Source organism: Giraffa tippelskirchi, chromosome 6, assembly GCF_054371585.1.
Source record: "Giraffa tippelskirchi isolate mGirTip1 chromosome 6, T2T-mGirTip1v1.2.pri, whole genome shotgun sequence".
Classification (NCBI taxonomy): domain Eukaryota; kingdom Metazoa; phylum Chordata; class Mammalia; order Artiodactyla; family Giraffidae; genus Giraffa; species Giraffa tippelskirchi.
In genome coordinates, this window is record NC_137280.1 from 142,891,676 (window position 1) to 142,914,952 (window position 23,277).

The following is a 23,277-nucleotide window of genomic DNA, read 5'->3' on the forward strand; positions in this document are numbered from 1 at the left end:
TTGGGGTGAAAGAAATTGTAATTCATTCCCTAGATCTTTGTCTTTTGACCATCTCTTTAGCTAGATTGCTAATATGTGACTTTTGTACAAATTCTTTTAATCTGGGGTTTTCCCTTTCCTATTTTTTGAAAAATAGAAGGAATACTTCTTATTGAAAATACGTTTCATTTAAAAAAATGAGCCGATACTCATCATTACTAGCGCAATAAGAATTACCAAAAAGGGGGAGGAAAACAGAGTTTGTGTGTCTTAATTAAAAACTGTTAAGACACAAAACCTGGCTCTTTGCTCCCTTTCCAACAGCCAAAAGGGAAACAGGGATCAGTTACATGTTATCAAGAAGAAAAATACAAATAATTCGACTAGTGCATGTGAGTGAAAGTCGCTCAGTCCTGTCCGATTCTCTGCGACTGTATAGTCCATGGGATTCTCCAGGCCAGAATACTGGAACGTGTAACCTTTCCCTTCTCCAGGGGAATCTTCCTAACCCCACGTATGGAACCCAGGTCTCCCTCATTGCGGGCAGATTCTTTTATCAGCTGAGCCACAAGGGAAGCCCGGACTAATGCATATTTAGAGGCCAATATTATTTTCACCTTTTCCCTTCCTTTTCAAAGCCTAATACATTTGCCGCCACAGACAACAATCTAGTGGGCAATTATTATCATTTTCCTGCTTAACATAAAGGGATGCACGTTGGGAGTTCGCTGTACCAGAGAGCGCGTGCTCCAAATTTTCATTAAAGTCTGTAATTCTTTTGTTAGGGTTTGTAATTGGCTTTCTTAGCACTATGAGGGAAGACGTAATGGAGGAGATGGCAATGGGCATGTAGACATAATTCGATACAAGACTACATACAGTAATCTCGATGGCAGCTCTTATAATGAGATCTGCTTGCATGGTTCTCTGAGACTTGGGCTTGCCCCTTTCCTGACGACCCTGTTTCCTCTGGGATTGGGTAAAACGGGTAGAATTCTAAACTCCTGAAATTACTAGTGTTGGTGGCCCCTGGTGACAGGTAGAGTTCTCAAGTCCTCAGTCCTCAAACATCACCTGCAGGCCTCATTCGGAACATGACAAAGCCACACGAGTCCTAGGCCCGTCTCCCACGAGGATCTCCGTTCACCTGAGTAAGACAGCGCACTGCCTCCGAACCAGCTTCGACTTTGTCGAAATAATACCACAGACGTCATACTCTCGCGGCTCCCGCCCAACTGAAGAGCCCGCCAGCGGACGCATGCGCAGAACCGGCAAGGGCTAGCAGCCAGCCAGGGGTCGCAGGCGTGTGTACAGCGGTCACATTCTCGGAAAGGCCTGCTTCCCTCGTCGCGGTGAGGCAGTTCCTGGCGGCGACTATGTAGTACCACTACCCAAAGAGAAACAAAGGAAGAGATTGTCCCATCTCTGGCGCGCTTCCGTTTCAAACCATAACTTCCGGTTCGTTAGCCGGTTCCGGTCCCCGCCTCTCACTTCCGGTCGCCTTGGGTTCCTCTGCGGTCGGTTCCTGCATCCGCTGTTGTCGGTTCCGCTGTATTCCAGGTGAGGGGACGCCGGGCATCCCTGCCCACTGCCCGCGGAAACACCGTTGGGCTGGAGGACCGCAGCTGTGCTGTCCTCGCTGCGCGACCTTCACTGTGGCCTGGCAGGCCGGCTGGGACTGCGTTAGGGCGTCCCGCCCTCGGCTGCCCTGGACCGTGCGCGGCCCAGGCCTCCTGCCCCGGCCCGTTCATCACGGGGACCGCCACCCTCGCATCCAGCCTCCTCGCCTGGGTGGAGGGCTTCCCGCGCCTATGTGGGTTTTGCGTCCTCCCGTCTCATTCCTCCCTCTTTTGGGGTTTGTCCATTTCTTCCCCCTCCCTGTTGAACGTATCTCGGCCCTTTTGGGTTTTGGGGTCTCTGCCTGCCTTCTGTGCTGTCCCATAGCTGCCGCTTCTAAAACCACAGCTCTCTCCTCTGCAGTCGCTCGCAGTTGCTGCAGCCGTGCTGTCCAGAGAACGAGTTGACAGTACTTCAGTAGTTAACCTTTACTAGGCAGGTTGAAAAGTTAATTCCCTTCAATTCCTAAGGTGTTAACTTAGGCTGATGGTCCTTTCAAATTGACCGCCTTTGCTACTTTTTAGTTGTGTGGTCTGGAGCAGCTTGTTTTTCTTCTTTTTCAAATTTCTAGTCTGTATAGTGAAGACAGTAGTTGTCAGTTTAGGATTGTGAAGATTAAATGAGATTATTCAATAAAATTGTCGAGCATATTGTAATTTTTCTATCTTCACCACCGTTTGTATTGCTTATAAGTGCTGTCATGGCTGTTATTGCACGGCTTAACGCTGTCGTCATGGTAAACATTACTACCTTGACTAGACAAGTCACCGCTGTATGTTATGTGGAAGAATTTATCCAGACAGCTGTTCTTGACAGTAGTTTCACCACCATAAAGGTATGTTCCTTGCTAACTTGTTTGGGTTTGATCACCATCCCTACCCCCAAAAGCGTTTTTCACTTTATAAATCTGATAAGGTCTGAAATGACACAAAACATTAAAATTGTGTAAGAAAAGGCCAAGTGTGAAAACAGAAAATGACTCATGCATTTGCGTTGCATTGCCTCCATTCTTGTGAATGATCTAAATATTCAAGGAGTAAAGTTCAGTATAACTTTGAAAAACAGTTTTAAGGGCTTTTGCATTAAACTTTTTCATGGTATTTGTTTTGTTGTGCCTAGTCCTTTAGAGCAGTTGTCAGTTTGGAAATCCACTTGTGGCGTGGGCGATACGTAACATTTGTATACTGCTTTACTAAGCACACAGAGCCCATGCCGTCTGGCACATTTTCTTTTTTAAGGCTGAGAAAATTGAAGAGCCTCTCTAACTTTAGCATGCCTCAAAGATGGAGGGGAGAGGTGGGAACAGGGATTGTTAAAACACAAATTGCTAGGTGTCTTCTCTCCAGGCCCAGTTACATTTCTAACAAGTTTCCAGGTGGGGTCAGTGCTGTTGAATGGTCTGGGGACCACACTTTGAGAACACTGATCTAGAGGGACAATGATTTGTCCGCACCCACCTAGAGTTCAGATGATCTCACTTCAAATGTTCTGTTCTGCCCAATACGACATGCTGAATTAGCGCTGTTTGCATTCCTAGCTCTTGTAAGTTTTCATTTTTATTTCCACTTCTCACAGAAAAATAATATTTAAATGGTATTTCAGTTTGACACAAAAGGCCTATTTGGCTTTTTTTTTGAGGAGTATAGCATTTGTTAGAGCACGTTCTCGCCAAATAGAATACATTGCTCTAAAGTAGCATACCTTCTTTAAAGTTTTAGTAGATAGAGTAGGTTATAAACATAGAATGAATGTAAGTGAATTTATGGTGCTCTTTTCTCATGGGCATGCTGAAGACATCTTGAGTTTGCAAATTACATTTACATGTTAAGATTCAGAATTTGCCTTCTTTCTTGTTGTCGGTTGTAATACTTGAAGAGTATAGTCAAATGTTGTGTTAAATATATTATGACAGCATTTGGAAATACCACTGCTTTGAGATGAAAAAAATCTAGTGCTCTGACCTGCTGGGGAAACAAACGTGAAAACTGGTAGGAATCTTTATGGCGGGGAAGACCTACCTGCTATCATTGATGAGCGGCAGCTGCTGTATAATCTTTGTGTACTTTATCTGTGCCTGTGGGTTTTGTATTTACTGATCTTTGGTACCTTAGATTCAATTCAAGAGCGACACAAGGGAAAGCAACTTGAGATTTAGTCAGAAGACCTGTTCAGTTATCAGCTGTTTGCCCATGAGCCAATTACATAACTTCTCTGAACTCCTAGAGAATTCCATGGACTGTATAGTCCATGGGGTTGCAACGAGTCAGACACGACTGAGCAACTTTCACCTCACTTCTTAACTCCTGTTTCCTTCACAGTGAAAGAGAGACAGTTCTTACCAAACAACCTTATTAAATCAGATTGTGTAAAAACTGTTCTGTGTATTCAATTCAGTTTGATCACTCAGTTGTATCCGACTCTTTGTGACCCCATGAACTGCAGCATGCTAGGCTTCCCTGTCCATCACCAACTCCCGGAGCTTGCTCAAACTCATATCTATCCAGTCAGTGAAGCCATCCAACCATCTCATCCCTTGAGAAAAAGTGAAAGTGAAAATCTCAGTTGTGTCCGACTATACAGTCCATGGAATTCTCTAGGCCAGAATACTGGAGTGGGTAGGTAGCCTTGCCTTTCTCCAGGGGATCTTCCCAACCCAGGGATTGAATCCAGGTATCGCCATTGCAGGCAGTTTCCTTAACAGCTGAGCCACAAGGGAAGCCCAAGAATACTGGAGTGGGTAGCCTATTCCTTCTCCAGTGGATCTTCCCGACCCAGGAATCAAACTGGGGTTTCCTGCATTGCAGGCGGATTCTTTACCAAGTGAGCTATCGAGGAAGCCCTGTGTGTTAAATCTGAAATGAATACTGGCCATTTACCATTTATTTAATGCTGTGCCTAAAACACTTCAGTTCTAGTTTTTGAAACTATTTAACCAATACTTACTTGTATAGTGCTACTATGTGCCAGGTAGTATGTGACTTACAAAAATTAACTTACTCCTCATGAACCTTGAGAAGTAGGTAGTATTAGCATCCCTATTTTACTGATGAGGAAACCTAGGCACTAAAAGTCAATTAACTTTCTAAGGTTAAATAGCTAATAAGTGGGATTCCTGGAACTCCAAACCCAGGTAATCTGACTCAAGAGTTTGTGCTCACTGTCCTACCTTGCAAATGGTAAATGAACATGGATGGTCCATCATGGAGGAACTTGCCCATAGCATAAACCTGATCAGAGAGGGAGAAAAATGTAGCTCATTATCGCAGCTTTCCAATTGAACAGAAATAATCTGATAGAATATTAGAGGGTTGTAACTAAGCTAAAAGTTGAGAGCGTGGAGGAATTTTAACTTTGACTCCTAATAACTTTTGGTGTTCTGATAACATTTCTGTAAGTAGAAAATCCTGTTTCTCTACCATCAAGTTGTAAAATAGGACTCAAAGGATGCAGTGTATAAAACTTAGAGCTTCGATACATCTTTTTAAAAATTTTTGTTGAATGTAGTTGCTTTGCAACATTGTGTCAGTTTCTGCTGTATGACATGACATCTTTGATATGTCTGTTTCAACATGTATATGGCTTTCTTTCTAGGTATCTTTTTCAGAAGGAAAACTGCCTTATATGTTTCAAGGATGGCTCTTCCTATCATTGTAAAATGGGGTGGACAGGAATATTCAGTGACCACACTTTCAGAAGATGATACTGTGCTGGATCTCAAACAGTTTCTCAAGACCCTCACAGGAGTGCTACCAGAACGCCAGAAGTTACTTGGGCTCAAAGTTAAAGGTAATTTTCTCCCTTCTTCAAATTTATTGCATTGATATATTTATAAATCTTTACATTAGCTGTTATCAGTTCACCTTAATAAGCCTTTCCCCCTGGAGGTTTCTTTGATAGGGATATCCCTGAAACTATTTTAGTGATACAAGTAAGAATATTTAAGGATACTTGGAAATAACACCACTATTAAGATTACTTTTGATTTCCTCTGACAGTTGATGTTTGCTTGTTAAACCTTGGACATGAAAGTCCCAGGTAAAGAGTGTAATTTGTAATATCTGTCTTCTAATACAGTCTTTTCATTACAGCTTGGGCCTTTTACTCTCTCCAAATTACCTTTTTTCTTTTGAAACTAATAGCAATTTAGAAATTATCAGCAATGTTCATATTCAGTTAAAAGGCACTTTTAAGGTGTTTGTGTTTGTTTTATCATTGAAGAGTGAGTTCTGTGTAGCAGTAAATCTACAGTTAGCCCAGGCACTCAATTTTCAGGACTTTCTGGAAAACAGTTATCTGCATCTTGAACAACAGAATAAGAATAAAACATGAATTTATTTAGTTAGTTGAATTAAAGATGTTCCTCTAAGACAGAGTTGGGGGGAAAAACCCAACCTTGTATTAATTACTCTTCATAGTGTGTTAGAAACTGCTAATTCAGCACTAATAGTTTATTAATTTAAGGGAAAAGAACCTGCTGTGGAATCTTTTAATGTTAGGGTTTTGTATAATGGGATAGTGAAACCAGCACCTGAACTTTAGTGAGAAAACAGTCATTTGCTTGTATTGTAGGCAAACCTGCAGAAAATGATGTTAAGCTTGGAGCTCTCAAACTGAAACCAAATACTAAAATCATGATGATGGGAACTCGTGAGGAGAGCTTGGTAAATGTTTACTTTTGTTACATTTGTCCCATTGAAGATGTGTGCGTGCTTAGTCACTCAGTCATGTCCGACTCTTTGCGACCCTACGACTATAGCCCTCCAGACTACTCTCCATGGGATTTTTCCGGCAAGAATACTGGAGTGGGTTGCCAGTTCCTCCTTCAGGGGATCTTTCTGACCCAGGGATCAAACCCACGTCTCCTTCATTACAGGTGGATTCTTTACCACTGAGCCACCAAGGAAGCTCTCCCTTTGAAGATATATGATTTATATCACGCTGTTGCATCATAGTTTTAATTGTAGTAAAATTATCAGTTTAATAGTCAATAGAAAGTAAAAACTGCACAATGAATGTGGTATTAACTCAGCAGAAAGCAAACACTGGGGAACTTGTCAGTGTACACAGACAGCTTTTAGTATAGTAGTAGTGATAATGGTCAAATTTATCATGGTAAATCTGCCCAGTGAACATACATAAAATGTGAAAGTTTTCCCATAGCGTGTGCTTGCAAGACTCTTGGACTCAATTTGTAACTCTTAATTTTTTATGCTATGCACATATTTGCTATGTTAAAGATAATATGGTAAAGCAAAACTATTTTTCATCTTAATAGGAAGATGTCTTAGGTCCACCTCCTGACAATGATGATGTTGTTAACGACTTTGATATTGAAGATGAAGTAGTTGAAGTAGAAAATAGGTGAGTGCTTTTCATCATCAAAGGGAATTGGTTGTAATACAAGAAAAAGTGAATCTTTCATCTGATTTTATTTTTCATTAGGGAGGAAAACCTACTGAAAATTTCCCGCAGAGTAAAAGAGTACAAAGTGGAAATTTTGAATCCTCCCAGGGAAGGGAAAAAACTTTTGGTGCTAGATGTTGATTATACGTTATTTGGTAAGTCAGCTGAAACGGTGCTTCATCGTCTGTTACCCATAACAGCATTTCCCCCTTTTATTTGTTTTTTCCTTGCGCTATGAATTACTTGAAAGCATTTCTTTTTATTTTAAAAGTAAATCATTTATTGTAAGCAAAAAAAGAAGTCATATGTAATCCCAAGATCCAGAGATCTTTTTTTATGTGTTAATTTCCTGGATATTTATGTATATATCCTTTTCATGTTTACTTAATGATATATTCAACACTTCAGTCATTTTGTTTTCATTGTGAGTTAAATATATGTATTTTTTGGTTTGGTGATTTTCTGGTTTATAAATATGTGATAATTTAATCAAGCCATTCCCTATTTATTAACATTTTATGAGGATTATTTAAAAATCATTTTTGATAGTTTATTCCTGGTTTTCTATTATGTTCAAGACAGACTCCTGAATTTAAGAATTTGACATTTGATATTTCATGTCAACAAAAAAAAGATGTTCATTTCATCCTTTAATATTATCAGAAATAATTAGTTAACTCCTGATATTAAAATGAGCATATTTACCTCTAATCCTAACCTTTAAGAACATGTCATAAGTTAGTGTACCTTTATTTTAAAATTTGATTAGTAAATTAATTGAATCTGTCATTTTAGTGAAATGTGATTATATTTGGAAGGTGAATGGCTAAAAAGTGAGTATATCTGTTCCTAGTTTGTTTTTCATATCCTAAAATAAGATCTATGTTTTAGAGATTAGATGAGAAGAAAACTTACTGTTTATTATATAAGCCTGAGTTCTGGGTATTGGCTGTTTGCAAATTGAACAGAATTGATCAGTTAAAATTGAATTGCAAGAATACTGAATTGTGTGCTTTGAAGATGTCCCTCTGTCAGCTGATAGAAGTTAGCCTGAAGTAGTTAGTATTTTGAGTGTTTCTGTTATATTTTGGAAGTTTAATCGGTATTAGATACTTGTCCATGATAATAAACTAATCATCATCTCTAACTGATTTTCTTTTAGACCATAGGTCTTGTGCAGAGACTGGGGTAGAATTAATGCGGCCATATCTTCATGAATTCCTAACATCTGCATATGAGGATTATGACATTGTTATTTGGTGTAAGCTGTATTTCTTGTTTAGATTTTCATGAAAATAAGGTTGTTGCTTATATTACTTTGCTTTATAAAATGTGACTTAAATTTTATTTTGCAAATTTCTGATGAAGCATGTTTGATACTTTCTTTCATCACAGTATAAACTTATACACATATTTGCCAGTACCACTGAAATACTTATATATAGGAAGAGAGTTGTTTATAGTGTGAAATAAAATGGCGTGTTTTCACAAGACCCCACCTTGATAAGGATCTTTTCTTTTGATATTTACTATAGAATCTTTGATGTTTTTAGTATACTGTTACTTTCTCCTTTCTTCATTATTCTAGTCTCGGAACATTGGAGAAACATATGTATTAAAAAAAATTTACAGTGATATAGTTCAGAGATAAAGGCAATGTGAATTTACTTAGGGAAAATTAATAAGTGGGTTAAAGCAGTGTGACTCAAGTTGGGGTCTGCCATTCCAGGAACTTACAGTGAGTTTGCTCCAGAAAAGTAAATTTACTGCATTACTGAGCACACTGTTTAGTTCAGGTGACATTGTTTTTTTGTGGCATGATTTCCTGAAAAGGAAAGGGGAGTGGTGTATTGATTTACATCTCACCTTCCCATGAACATTTTAAGTTTTCTCTTGGCAATGTCATAAGCAGAAAAGAGCTATCCTAATTGTGAATTAAATGAACTCCCATCAGCTAAAGATGGTGCATTTAACTGTACTAGGTTACTGATTATAGAGGCTACATACTTCTGCAGTCTGTAAATTTGCTTTGTATTTTCTCTTATAACCAGAGTATTTCAGTAGTTTAGTATTAATATGAGTGCATAGCCATTATAACTACATAGTTAAATATATAATTTTTCTGATTTTTAAAATACAGAGAAGAAAACTTCCTGAAAAACAGTTTTGTGTTCAGCAGTTCTGACTTCTGAGATGACATTTGAGAAAAACATTTATCCTCTAAATGTTATTAGAGTAGACTTAGGGATTTTGAGAACTTTTTACAATCATATATTTAAAATAGGTTATTTTTATAAATTTCATAGTAGTACATTGAAAAGGACATCTCATTTTGTAGCTAAGTAGACTAAGGTTTTAATTCTGGCTCTGACCTTACTGATACTGGGCAGGTCAGTTAATCGCTCTGAGCCTTAGCTTCCTCATCTGAGAAATGAAGATAAGGAAACCTGTATTACAGGGTAGTTATAAGAATAAAATATCGATATAGCAACTAGTAATGTGTCTGACATGTAATAATTGCTTAATAGTTAGAAATCCTTTTTATTAGCTGAGAATCTTTCTGTTTTTCATCTGGGAATTACAGATGCAAAATATATACTGAACTAAAAAATTATTTTTCCCTATCACATGATTTGTTGTCATTGTAGACACATTCTCTAAAATTTTACTTCAGCTGACCAGTGTTGCATGTAAGGTGATTTTGGTTCTTACTCCACTCCAGTACTCTTGCCTGGAAAATCCCATGGATGGAGGAGCCTGGTAGGCTACAGCCCATGGGGTTGCTAAGAGTCGGACATGACTGAGCGACTTCACTTTCACTTTTCCCTTTCATGCACTGGAGAAGGAAATGGCAGCCCACTCCAGTATTCTTGCCTGGAGAATCCCAGGGACGGTGGAGCCTGGTGGGCTGCCGTCTATGGGGTCGCACAGAGTCAGACACGACTGAAGCGACTTAGCAGCAGTAGCAGCAGCATATGTGCTAAAGATTTTTATTCCGAGAACTTAGGTACCTCATTTGCCCTTAAAAGATAACATACGTGCATGTGTATCCACACTTTAAATAATTGAACTCCTTTTTCACTTTTGAAATACCTTACTCTGTAATACCTATGTAGTTTAGTCCAGTGACTTGAGATGAGTAATGCACATGAAGCTGAAGGTTGAATTTTCATGTCAGTGATCTCAAAGTGGTTGGTGACTGACAGTGACCAGGTACATGACATAGATGCGGTTTATGAATTTAGTTGTCTCAGACTTGTTAAAAGCTGCTGGACTCAGTGATCACTTAAGTTTGCTGGGCCTGAAAAAATTCTAATTTTCATTAGCTTATATTGACATTCATACATACACACGCCCACACAACTCTCCCCCCAACCCCACCACCACCTGTGTGTTACCTGGCTGGGGAACACAGAAGAAAATGGAGATCCAGGCACCCTAAATTCAAATTTAGAACTGATGGAGAATAGTAGCAGGGCTGTTTTTAAAAGGGTGATTAGGTCTTGATTTATGAATTTCCTAGGTTCAGGGTTCCTTTGAGCATTGGTGACTGGTATCTTTTAGAGAAAAGTTAAAAATTATTGTCTTGAAGACACAGTAAAATAAGTTTATTTTTATAAATAATTAAAAGAAAATTAACCATAAATTATGCTAGGGATTATTTGTGATGTATTTGAACTTTTAGTATTGCTTAGAAACTGATTTATACAGAAGAAAGATTTTTTTTAATTAAGTTCAAACTTTTCATATATATTGTGTTATCATTCCTCATGTTTTAGCTGCAACAAATATGAAGTGGATTGAAGCTAAAATGAAAGTAAGTGTTAGAAAACAATCCATTTAAGAACATTTTGAAACTGCATTTGTCTTTTTAGAAAGTTCTGAATTAAATTAATTTCATTGTCATTGGAGGACATTTAGTAGCAAAACAAATGCCAGTATCAGGAGTTAGAGGTGTTTTTCAAGTCTGCTTAGTGGTATTTTGCTTTGATGACCTATGTCTTTTTCAAGATAAAGTACAGCAAAGCTCCTGTTTCTCTTTCCCTCATTTTACGCTAACACTTTATTTTCCTTCTTTTGCCTGGTGTGTGATGCTTAAAGGAGTGATGCTCTTCTAAAATAGTGAATTAGGAAGTAACCTGTTTCTGATAGTATATTGAAAAGGGCCCCTCATTTGGAAGATAAATAGACTGGGCTTGTTTGGACTACCACTTACTGAATCTGCTTAGTGAAACTAAAATGCTTGCCAGTTGTTGATCAAGATGTGATAGCCAGGGGCATAGAAAGATGGTGTAATGGGAAATTATGCTGGACTATTCATAAAGCCTGGGCTTTTCCACATTATTATATTTTAACCATGTGAATGAACATTTATATTTATAGGAGCTGGGAGTGAGTACAAATTCAAATTACAAGATTACCTTCATGTTGGACAGTGCTGCTATGATAACAGTGCATACTCCGAGGAGAGGATTAATAGATGTAAGAAGTCATTTTTCTTTTATTTAAAGACTTGCTTGTTTTCTGATATACTATTTGCATTTATATTGATGGAATAAACTACACAAAGAGTTTAGAAATCCATCTGAGTGCATAATAAAGTATCAGTTGAGTTTTGACATAGGAAGCTATATTTCAGGTTAATAGATTTGAATTTTAGTGACAAAATTAAGAAGCTTAAGGAAGGGCTGTCAGGAAAAGTCATGGTTAATTGTCCCATGATGATAGCAGCATGGTGTTGCTAAAGACAGGATAGATGAGAAAAAATACTGGATATCTTCAGGGAAGATAGTAGAAACAGATCAGAACATACTTGTCTTGGCCTATATGAAACTGATAAATAAAAGCAGATACATCATGATGCATGTTTTTGGGGTGACATATGTGAAGGCCTAAAGAAAATAAGAAGAACCATCAAAAAAGATTTGTGCTTAAAAAGATTAAGATTTTTCACTTTGTTTACTCATCAAGTAACTAGTCATACTATGAACTTCTAGTATCTGCAAAGCCCTGTAGTGGGCACTGTTGGAAATAAAGAGATGAGAACACACAGTCCTTGCCTTTTGGAAACACAGACTAATAGGAATTGGGGAGAACTTAGCAAACTAGGTAAATTTAGAAGAGACAGCGTTAAAATTGTCCATCATAAGTCAAATTATGTGCATGGGGATTTTTCAGTAAAGGAAATTAAATATACATCAGGAGAAAATGTAATTTATTATCTGCTGAAGTGGTACATTTACAGGGAAAAGAAGTGTGGCAAATGTTTAACGTAGGAATGTTTCTAATAATGAAAAAGGAATAAAAAGAAATCCTCAATAAACAAATCCCCACCATAGTAGAGAGTTGATTGTATAAATTTTTGTTCACCCATTTAATGGAATGCAGCTAACTATTTGATGTAGTATTTAGTGCTTTAAAATTTTTTCATGATACATTATTAAAGTGAAAGAAGTATTTTAGCAGTATTTGCAAACTGTTAGAAAATAGTTTTTTAACCTTTGTTTGGTTCAGGGTTTCCCTTAGCTTAACAAAAGATCTGTGAACATTTTGAGGCTGCCGCTGTTTATCAGAAAGACTGGAGGTAAATATACCAGAATATCTAGTTGCAATCTTTGGTACTAACTGGATTATAGATATTTAAAATTTTTCCTTTTTCCTTTTTTTGTGTTTTCACAATTTTTTTCCCTACAGTCAGCAATGTTACTTCTCTAATTGAGAACAAAGTAGCACATGTTTTGAGGAACATATGGTGCTTGACCTAATTTCAAAATGACAGCTCTATTTAAGAGGATGTAGGATTTCTAACCCTGGCTGTCATAAAGCTCTTGTCTTATTTCTTAAGACTTATGTTGGCTAAGAAAACCAAAAATCTGGTTTATTGTTTTAGTTCCAATATATTTGTCTTCAAGTATTTGGGGGGGTTGTTCCAGTAGTAAACAGATAGTATAAACACATACAGCAAAAAAAATTTTAGTGAAATTAAAATATTTCAATAACATTTTTTGTAGTAGCGAGAACACTAAGATAGGAAAAGAGACTTTCTCCATATTAAAATAAATTATAGAAGGAAAAAAAAGAAAACATTTTTAAATGACAACTCTTATCACCATTTATTTACTACCATTTAATTTCATATAGTTATTATTACTAGCATATAATCTCGTATCACAAATGAGACTCCTGCATTCAGCAAAAAGTAGTTTTTCTTCTAAAAGTTAGTGTATTAAAAAAATTTTCTGAATGTATAAAATATGTTCACATGATTCACAAATAAAATATGTAGTGAAAAGTCTTCCTCTGTCCTGGACCTTCTAGCCACTTAACTCTCCTTCCTGTAGGCAGTCACTATTACTTCTCATGCGATCTTACAGAGAGTTTATGCAAGTATCAACAGATATGAATATCTGAGGAATTATCTTTTTGAAGGCTCATTTTAAGAATTCAGAAATACAAGCAAGAATTTACAAATTTTGGTAATTTTGAAGTTAAGCAATCAAATGCACTAGAAATTGTGTACCTGTACTACTGAACTAAAGAGAAAGTCAATTTTTGCTTTACAAAATATTCAAATACTGTAAAAGAGCCAAATACATTGTTGTTAAGGTTTGCTAGTTTTGAAAACAGACTCCAAGTGAAACCTCAGGTTCTGGGGACATATGACTGCTCAGCAGACATCTAAACAATTACTAGATTCTTACTTTTTAGATTAAATACTCTTATTTTGATCCCAAATCTTCATGTTAAAATTATTGAAAGTGTTAAAATGGGCTTAGTTCCATTAGACATGAACAGACCTTTCAGAAGTTAACATTGGGAGATATACACTGTCCCTTAAAGTGTATTGCCTTTCGGTTCTGGTCTGTTCAGAGAGCCAGCCATCACTGTCTTGTAGTAAAGGAACACTCTGGCATAGTTCTGGAAAGTGTTAAAATGGGCTTAGTTCCATTAGACATGAACAGACCTTTCAGAAGTTAACATTGGGAGATATACACGGTCCCTTAAAGTGTATTGCCTTTCGGTTCTGGTCTGTTCAGAGAGCCAGCCATCACTGTCTTGTAGTAAAGGAACACTCTGGCATAGTTCTGCAGGCATTTTGCAGTATTTTTGCTTCTGAGAAAGGATGAACTATTTACGAAATTTGATTTAAATCTAAGTTTTTATTCTAAGGTAAAGCCTCTTGGTGTTATATGGGGAAAGTTTTCTGAGTTTTACAGCAAGAAAAACACCATCATGTTTGATGACATAGGAAGAAATTTTCTAATGAACCCACAGAATGGACTAAAGGTAAGACATAATTTGCTTGCTATTCTCATATATGCTGATATATGCAGTAGTACTTTAGCACTATTGAATTTCATAAATTTTTTTCAAGTAATGTATTGTGCTGGCCAGAAAAGCTTATATGTTTAGAAAAATTCATATAAAATTGAACATTTTCTCTTTCGCATGGTATCTCCTTAGTTAACCAACTCATCTAGGTGTTTTACTTTCAGTTAGCTCTGAGGAACATGAGCTTACTGACATTGACTTTCAGCATCAAAAGTGAAAGCATGAGACATTGTTGGATTAAGGATTAAGGGTTGTTGTTGTTGTTAACTCTTTAAGTTATGTCTTACTCTATGTGATCCCATGGACTGTAGCCTGTCAGGCTCCTCTGTCCATGATGATTCTCCAGGAAAGAATACTGGAGTGGGGTGCCATGCCCTCCTCCAGGGGATCTTCCTAACCCAGGGATCGAACCAGGTCTCCCTCATTGCAGGCGGATTCTTTACCGTCTGAGCAGTGTAAAATTGGTAAGAGAGAAATTGAAACTTAAAATTTTTGGTACCTGTGGCTGCCTATGTGTCAATACAATATGAAAATGGAAAAGATAGCTTTATATTATGGTACTAATGCAAATGAAATCTCCATTTGAAGTATAAATCCTGACACTAAGATATTTTTAGTCTCAGTCCTAAACTTTTCCACAAGCTGAATTCTTGATGACTTTAAAAGACAAGAGAAAAACTTGAAGAAGATACATTTTTGAAGCTATCCTTGCAGACTATTGATGTGGTCTTCAGTGTACAATGAGGATAGTTGAGGGAATTTTTATTAATCTAGGTAGTGAATTGTCACAAATATAAAAACTGTTGACTTGGAAGAAAAGTACTAGGGATAGATTGGTGGTTATGTTCCCCTTTAAAAATGATTTCTGTTTGAGGCTTTAGGAGAAGTGCTTTTCCCCTGTGTGGTTTACCAGGTACATTCTTCAGTCTTGAGCAAAGATTCAGTTGATATAAACTGAATCTTGTATGAAACCAGTGGTATCTGTACTGGAAAGGAGGTAAAGTCATGGTATTCAGGGAATGATTAAAAAATTTTTTTTTGGTTGAGGTAGAATATTAGTTTCAGGTGTATAATATAATTTATGATTTGATATTTGTATATATTGTAAAATGATCACCACAGTAAGTCTAGTTACATCTGTCACCATACAGAGTTGTTTTTTTTCTTGTGATGAGAACATTTAAAATCTACTCTGTTAGCAGCTTTTAAATATGCGATACGGTATTATTATCTATAGTTATTATGCTCTACCTTATATCCCCATGATTTATTTTATACCTAGAGGTTTGTACCTTTTGACTCTTCATTTCTCCCACCTGCCCATTTCTGGCAACCACCAATATGTTCTTTCTGTTCTCTGTTGTGTATGAGCTTGATTTTGTGTGTGTGTGTGTGTGTGTTTTGTTTTTCTTTTTGGTTTTAGATTCTGCATATAAGTGAGACAGGGAATGACTTTTGAGAAGAGCTTAAATTAAACAAAATATGTATTACTTTCATGTGTGTTTTTAGAAGAAACATTTTCCCAGCCAACATTTGGGCCCTCCTCATCTCTGGATGCAGCAAGGTGATGATACAAATTTCTAGTACTTTAGAGCAAGACTTTTTTTTTTTTTAACCAGAGTACTCAGTAGAATCACTGAAGGAGTTCCTAAAAATATGTTAGTTTCCACCTCCAAAAATTCTAATTCAGGAGAGGTATTTTTAAGCATTCTACAGTAATCTCTCTTGTCTCCTTTTGAAAACCCCTTTTAAGAAGGTAGTAATTAATGTTCTGCCCACATTGACATAGAAGTGGTTTTGAAATTGAGAAATACTCTTAAATTCTGTGTTTGTTACCACTGTTTCATAATACTTCTGGTAGAAATCTCAACGATTTCACAGAGATCTTAAAGACTACTTATTTTTGAAGTAGTTAACTTCTCATAATAAAAGTTTGTTAATCTTAAGGTTTGAAATAAAACATAGGAGGCTTTGTCAGTTATAAGTATAGTACTGAACTAAAGGAACTTGAATTTTGGTCATGCATGAACAGTAGTTACTCTGAACTTCACTTTTATTATCTATATAAGGAAGTGGAAATATAAGAGAATGCAGAACATGTAAATATTCCTAAGTTCCTAAAAATGTTTTTTTGGTTATGCAGCAATAGAGGTAATATATGTTGATCACTTAGATTATTCTGCAGCAATAGAGGTAATATATGTTGATCACTTAGATTATTCTTGAGAATGGAACAGTGGTTATACTGAAACAGTTGAAGTCAATTAGTTGAATTTTCTCCACTTAACTGGTTTAACTTTTAGATCTAGAATCTTTGGGATATTTTAGTTTTGTTAATAGTGCTTAAGACCAAATATTTAGAAAGTAAAAGTTGCTTAGCAGGGCCTTGGGTCGAAAATCTTATTTACTAGGCACTGACTCTGTACATTCTCTTTCAGCCTAAATCTTTTCCTGCTTTTACACTGGAAGTCACTTCGGTACATTGTATATTAATAGTTTAGAAGTTAATATGTTGCTTTTACAATCTTTAGTTACATGAAGGAATACTTTAAAATATTACAGTATTGCCCAGGATTGTGCAAAAACTCATGTCACTACATTCTGATATCATGCCTTTTATACCTAGCTGCAGAACTTACGCAAGCCCCTGCAGAGAGTCTGCTTGATCTCCTGCAGTCACTGCTGCTGCTGTGAAGCAGCACTGCCTGTTTGGAAGTAGGATCTCCTACAAGAGCTTGCATCTGTGCAGACTCTGACAGCTCTTACTGGTGCCAGTCAGCCACCTGCTGACGCACAGCTGTGGAGGTCCTTGGCCCTAAGCTGTTTTGATGCAAGTAGAACCTGGGATGTATGGGAATATTTTCTTCTGTTGGTTTCAAGCTGTTGTTGTGTTTTTCCATTGACACAGAAGTATATAAAAATTCTTGTTAAACCTCTACTCTTGATTGACACAGTAACGACTCCCACGGGCTCATTGTTCTCATGTAACAATGATCAAATGTCATATTTTTAAATGTCCCTATGTAAAATTGACCAGTTTGCATTTTCTCTCAGTCACAATAAGGATATATTAATACTTTACTAAAGTGATTTATTCAGTTCTTACAGGAGTATGTTTGATTTTTTAAAAAAATATTTTTTTATAATGGAAAAGTTCAAACATAAAATAGAACTGCTTGGAATTGTATAAATTAACCCCCATGTATGCATCATCCTGTTTAAACAACTTGTTAATTCATGAATGTTTGCTCTATACCTTAACTGTTTTCCTCTCTTTGATATTTTGAAGCAAATCCTAGACATTATTTCATCTAAAATTAGTTAAAGGTTTATGAAATGCTATATCTTGAGTGGTATATAGATGAGCAGATTCTTTAAAAAAGTAGAACTCTATTGGAACTGTAACATAAAGAAAAGTACATAAAATGTATAGTTTAACATTGTTTTACAGAGAACTTGTGTAACTACCATTCAAGTCAAGATATAAAATTCCTTACTAATTATAGTCTTCAACCCTGTCTACCGTACTGACTTTCATGCTTGTGAAATGAACTTTTTATCATAATAGAATATATTGAACTTAAAAATTCAGAAACTATGACCACTTTTTATGGGAAAACTCATATAATTAAAAATATTTTAATGGAGACTTTAATAATAAAGAAAAATACTTATGATAAAATGTGAGTGAAAACAGGTTATACACATGCATAATATCTTAGTTATGTAAAAATTTCATAGAAAAATACTGATGTGAAAATAATCAGATATTTATTTTTCATTGTTTGTTCTTCCATACTAATATATGATAATGATGTTTTATTCTCTAGTATTATAATACAAAGTTGATTTTTAAAATTTATTTAAATGTTTTCTCTTTTCTTTCTTTTTTTTAAATAACAAAACAACTCTGTGGAGGACTTCTGGGGTTAAATGCATATGTAATATTGCATTTTATTGTCTGAGAATTTTTTTATCAGTTTTTGATCTTTGAAATTATTTGTAATAATAAATTTATGGTTTAAAAAGGTTTATCTCTACTATAAATCAAGCTTGTATTGTGTATCTTTTTAATGAATGAAGTGACGTGAATGAGATTATTTAATTAGTAAGAAGCAACTAGTTAGAAGGGGGAAAAGTCTTAAGTAGTTCTGCAAAGTAGAGAAGCCATGTAGGGTTGAAGTGCTGTAAGATAGCTGGTGTTGTCAAGTTCAGACTGAAAGGCTAATAGAAAGCAAATTAGGTGGAAGGAGTCTTCTGTTATAAACACACCATGACTGTCAGTGAGATAATATAAAAGTAATTCTTAGTATTGGCATCCTTGGTGATATTAATTTCATTGCCTGTAACTTAAATGTACAAGTTTGTACTATTTTTCTTATTGCAATGTGAATTGTTGGATAATGTCTGTTTTCTAATAGATAAGACCTTTTATGAAAGCACACCTAAATCGAGATAAAGACAAAGAACTTTTAAAATTAACCCAATACCTCAAGGAAATAGCAAAACTAGATGATTTTTTGGACCTGAATCACAAATATTGGGAAAGGTAAGTGTTATTTGCGTATTCATTTATTTTGTCTATATGTTAATGAATGAAAAAATTGTCTGGTAACTCTGGTATACACATAACTCTTATTTTTTATTTAAAATGGGTAAATTCTAAAGCTGTTTTGTAATCCAGTGACATCTCCCCTGGAAGTGTTTTTCCCTTTCGTCTTAACCTCTAACTTGTTCATAAACCCACATCTCTTAAGACCTTCAATACTTCTTTAGTAGAGAGGATCTGAGAGGCTAGTACCTGTTTTTAATGCTACCTGTTAATTATTTTGTGACATTAAGTGGGTCACTCTTTTATGAATCATATGAGAATGTAATCCCTGTTCTCATACTGTAAAATAATGTCAGGATAAAGTAAAATATGCTAAAATATTTTTCGTTAAAAATTACAAGTAACCTTTCTGTGTAGCAGAAAAATTAGAAAATTAATTCCTTTAGGCAAACAGTTGTGATTATGAAAGATACCAGCTTGGTGTCTTGTCTTCTAGTCTTTTTTTTTGAGCACAAATTTAAGTATAAATCTACACAGAGATTGCATGTAAACATCAAGATTTTGCAGGAAAAACCTCTGCAGGAGTGGACAGGATTATGTACTGCAATACTCTTTTGGAAGTAGATCTTTAAAGATTGGATTTCACTAATACAGCAACAAAAGAAACTTCATGTAATATAACACTGTGGCTGAATTACACTTTTGGCTTTTCAGATCACTCGTACACTTATGTACTTAGATATACTTATATACTTACATAAACTTGTAATATGCTTCTTATTAGAGTCTCATAATACTAGGACTGTCATTTTTATCCCCAGTTCCTATAAATGGTGTAATAACTAAGTCATAGGAATAATAGATGTCAGTGTGAACAGGTTTTACCATCAAGACTTATCTAGATCTCCTGATTTTAACAACTCTTTCTCCATCCCTATAGCTCTGAGTATAGCAATTCATAAATGGGAGAAATAGAGATGTAAAAATTTTAGTTTGTTTGCAGACTCCTATAAAATAATATGAACAAAAATTTGTTTAGTGAATTAACATCTTTACACTCTTGATCAGAGTTCTTTAGCAGCTTTGGCTCACTACCTTTATGCAAGAAGACCATTAAATGGACTTTGAGTTTTGGGGGAAATTTATAATATTAGCTAATACATTGGTTTCACATTTGGAAGTAAGACAGTATGTAGTGACAGTGTGCAGCCTCCAGAGTCTTGTTTTCAATCTGAACTCCACCACTTTCTTGCTGTATGAACTTGGATGAATTGTTTAACCTCTTGTGAGTGTAAAATAGAAATAAATTGTCATTGAAAACTCCTCATGGAATATTGTGAGGACTAAATGAATTAATGCATGTATTTAGAACAGTACTTGGCACATAATCAATGCATGTTAGGGATTATTAACAGTTATTACTTATCTTGGAAAGGTTTGTTATTAAAATAATCAACTTTCTTTGGGAAGGAGAGTTAGATTGTTAACTTGAATTCAGTGTAATACAGCTTAGACATCTTTATTTTGATTTCTTGCAGGTATCTCTCAAAGAAGCAAGGACAGTAGTTACAAGCTGTACTGGCAGTTATTGAAGATACTTGATATCCAGGAACAACTTCTTGCTTTTATGCTAAAGATCATTATGATAGTGCTGGACACTGCAGCAAATACCAACTGCTTATACTTGGTCTTCCAGTTTTTTTGTAAATTTAATTTTATATTTTTTGAAGATCATAGCAATATGCCAAAAAAGAAGAAAAAAGCTCCCCCCATATGAATACACTGTAACTCTTAAAAAATATTTTCTCCAGCATAGAGTAGTGAGTCCCCCACCCATCCCCCCACCCCCCCACACACATACACAAAGTGGCAGAAATGTATACTTAACAATGTTATTTTGTGACTTTGGAAACAAGTATGTCTGTGTTTTTGTCTCAGTGTGTTGTCTAAGCCCAAACCCATCTTGAAACTACTGTTTTTCTCTTTAAAACCAAAAAAAGAAATGTTTTTAGTAAGGAACCTAATTTGGTTTGCTTAAAATCACCAACATTTTTTTTTTTATTCCTTTCTCATAAACACAGTTTCTCTTCTTACTCCACTACTTACACTTCTAAATTCTGACCTGTCTCAGTTTGGTCTGTATATGTGTCAGTGTTCTTTGAGTAAAACTGGAAAACGTCTGCTGTGATACACATATGTCATAGTATGACAAATAGTAAACATAAGACTGAGGGATGAAAGTACAGAACTAGAGTGTGTTTCTTTGTGGTGGCCAAGTAGAAGCACTCCTGCCTCAAACCATTGTCCTAAAAGCAATACATTTTCAAATGGGACTTATCACTGGTTCAGCCCTGAAAAGCATGAACAAAAAGTTTTTGTTCTGTTCCAGCTCTGTCTTGTAGAAGTGCAGACACTGTGTTTCAGTGAAAATACCTAGCCATAAGATGAAAAAAAATTTATTTGCAATGCTTGTGCCCGCAGATATGTAATGTGACCACTGTTTTGTGTTGACAGTATTGCTTTATACAGTTCTTCTATTTGAAAAGAATCTGATTCTTTCAAATAAACATGGTATATATTGTTCTTATGGGGGACTATTTCAGTGGTGTAAATAATAAATTTCTTTTCTTAAGATATTGGTTATCTGCTCTATATTATCCCAGATATTTTGCCTCTTTGTTGAATCATGAAACAAACACTGGGTTCAGGTAGGCACTTGTTGAAAAAAATTAAGTGTGTATAGTTTTAAAAGTGTTTATATCACTATTCATGCATTTGGAGTTGATTTTAGCAACTAATTAGATATGTTAGCTTACTTATTTCTAATCACCATGTTTTCAGAAAGATAAACTGTTTTGTGTGGTTATTATAAAGATACACAGAGTGTAGAAGCATTTGAGAACCCTTAATTAAAATGATTCAATGAGAGCATTTTAATTATGAGGCTAAATTTAAATATTTAAAGATAGAATCTTTTAGAGTATTTCTTTGGCACATTTTCCCCACTGTAAAAAGCAGCTTATTATTCTAAGTTAGGCATGGAAAGGGCTTGATCTTTTTAAGAAAGTTGAAAACTTCAAGCTGTTTATATAGGTTGATAAAGAGCAAACATTTTCTAAATCAATGTAAACTAAAATATAAAACTTAGCAAGCTTCAGGAAGCAAAGCAGAATAGGATTCAAGAAAATTTTTTTCTGCCGTTAGGTGATGCCCTAAACCAAAGTTTATTAGTGGATATGATAAATTAAGCAGTCCTGAGTGAACCTCCTCATTGTCAGCTTATTGGAATCACATGTGCTTGTGTGGTTACTACATTCATAGTGAGAATTTTAGTTTGTCTTCAGCATCTCATGATTTATTGAACAGATATATCTATATATATCTGTGTATGTGGTGTACACAACAGAACCAAGAGATGACTTAATTCAGATGCATATTCTAGTGAAATAGCAAATTAGTTTTGTATATGTAAATTTTCCAAACTTTCAGACATTAGTGCCTAACAAAGTATATTTAATGTAAAAACTGCAGAACATCATTAAATCTTTGGTTTATAGGGCTGTTTGAGACCTGGTAGCGCCTCAGGTCCTTTATGAAAATCAAGGTATTGGGTTAATGGTATCTGTAGGAGTTACTCAGTTGCATAAAGACAATAGATAAGCAAGTCATAATAGTAAGGAACCACATCTTGTTCTTCATTCATAGAAAGGAAGATGGTTGTCGTGGGGAGGAGGTGAAGCTGTATGGGTATAGGGACTGGGAAAGAAGAAGAATATGCAAAACTACAACATGGGAAAAGGCAGATCGTTCAGGGTGTTGCTTGGTTTTTAAATGACAGTTGCCAAGAAGAGTAAAATGTAAAAAGTAAATAAACTGGTTGAGGATTTTTCTCATCCCAAATAATCAACAGAACTCTCTCAGAGGGACAGATTGTTAATTTCCCCTAAAGTATTGGTACATCAGAATTTATTGATGTTTTTAGCTGGAGTAGCAGCCCAAGTGGTGTCTCTAGAGATTAAATGCTTAGGTATTTATGTAAGGATATATTAGTTTTTACAATTAACTTTGGAAAAAGCTGTGTGGGTCTTGTGGGAATGCTAAGGATATAGCACTTAAGGAGAAATCCTTGATGATTAGTTGGATAGATTTATCAAAGACTGAGAAACTAATGCATTTTAAGAATTTGAACAGAAATCAGTATCAGGCATCCTCTAGGTTTACTAAAGGGTGTCAGTTCCTTAAGGTCAATGAAGTTCCATGTAGAACATAAGATCTTTAAAACCTCTCACTCTAGTGACTTTTAAAACTCTGAATGTTTCTTTTTTTCTGATTTTTGGCCGTGCCACATGGCCTGTGGGGTATTAGTTCCCCAACCAGGAATTGAACTCACACCC

At 35.7% G+C, this 23,277-nt stretch overlaps 2 protein-coding genes across 19 annotated transcripts in view; one reads left to right on the forward strand and one right to left on the reverse strand.

Annotated features, from left to right (window-relative positions):
• RNF145 (ring finger protein 145) overlaps window positions 1-1,429 on the reverse strand; it is a 116,719-nt gene extending 115,290 nt beyond the window's left edge. For 12 of the 17 annotated variants that reach the window (XM_081500532.1, XM_081500536.1, XM_081500537.1 and 9 more), the window contains exon 1: window positions 1,054-1,429. The gene's annotated coding sequence lies outside the window, so the exon portion shown is untranslated. The remainder of the gene's footprint in view (window positions 1-1,053) is intronic. The other 5 variants (XM_081500550.1, XM_081500548.1, XM_081500551.1 and 2 more) reach the window with 2 other exon arrangements.
• Window positions 1,430-1,483: 54 nt separating this feature from the next.
• On the forward strand, window positions 1,484-21,517 carry UBLCP1 (ubiquitin like domain containing CTD phosphatase 1). Of its 2 annotated transcripts, XM_081500558.1 has the most exons (12): window positions 1,484-1,749; window positions 2,361-2,431; window positions 5,188-5,382; window positions 6,166-6,257; window positions 6,872-6,957; window positions 7,039-7,154; window positions 8,162-8,260; window positions 10,779-10,816; window positions 11,383-11,481; window positions 14,170-14,286; window positions 18,753-18,880; window positions 20,422-21,517. In XM_081500558.1, the coding sequence occupies exons 3-12, from the start codon at window positions 5,229-5,231 to the stop codon at window positions 20,447-20,449; spliced, it is 957 nt and encodes a 318-aa protein (XP_081356684.1). In that variant the 5' UTR covers window positions 1,484-1,749; window positions 2,361-2,431; window positions 5,188-5,228; the 3' UTR covers window positions 20,450-21,517. The 2 variants fall into 2 exon arrangements, with proteins under 2 accessions (XP_081356684.1, XP_081356683.1); XM_081500557.1 differs by lacking the exon at window positions 2,361-2,431 and having other exon boundaries at window positions 1,484-1,539.
• The last annotated feature ends 1,760 nt before the right edge of the window (window positions 21,518-23,277 follow it).

Coding starts and splice junctions, on each gene's coding strand:
- UBLCP1 (XM_081500558.1), top strand. CDS start 5,229: ATGGCTCTTCCTATCATTGTAAAATGGGGTGGACAGGAATATTCAGTG. Junction 8,261..10,778: donor TTATGACATTGTTATTTGGT/GTAAGCTGTATT, acceptor CTCATGTTTTAG/CTGCAACAAATATGAAGTGG. Junction 14,287..18,752: donor ACCCACAGAATGGACTAAAG/GTAAGACATAAT, acceptor GTTTTCTAATAG/ATAAGACCTTTTATGAAAGC.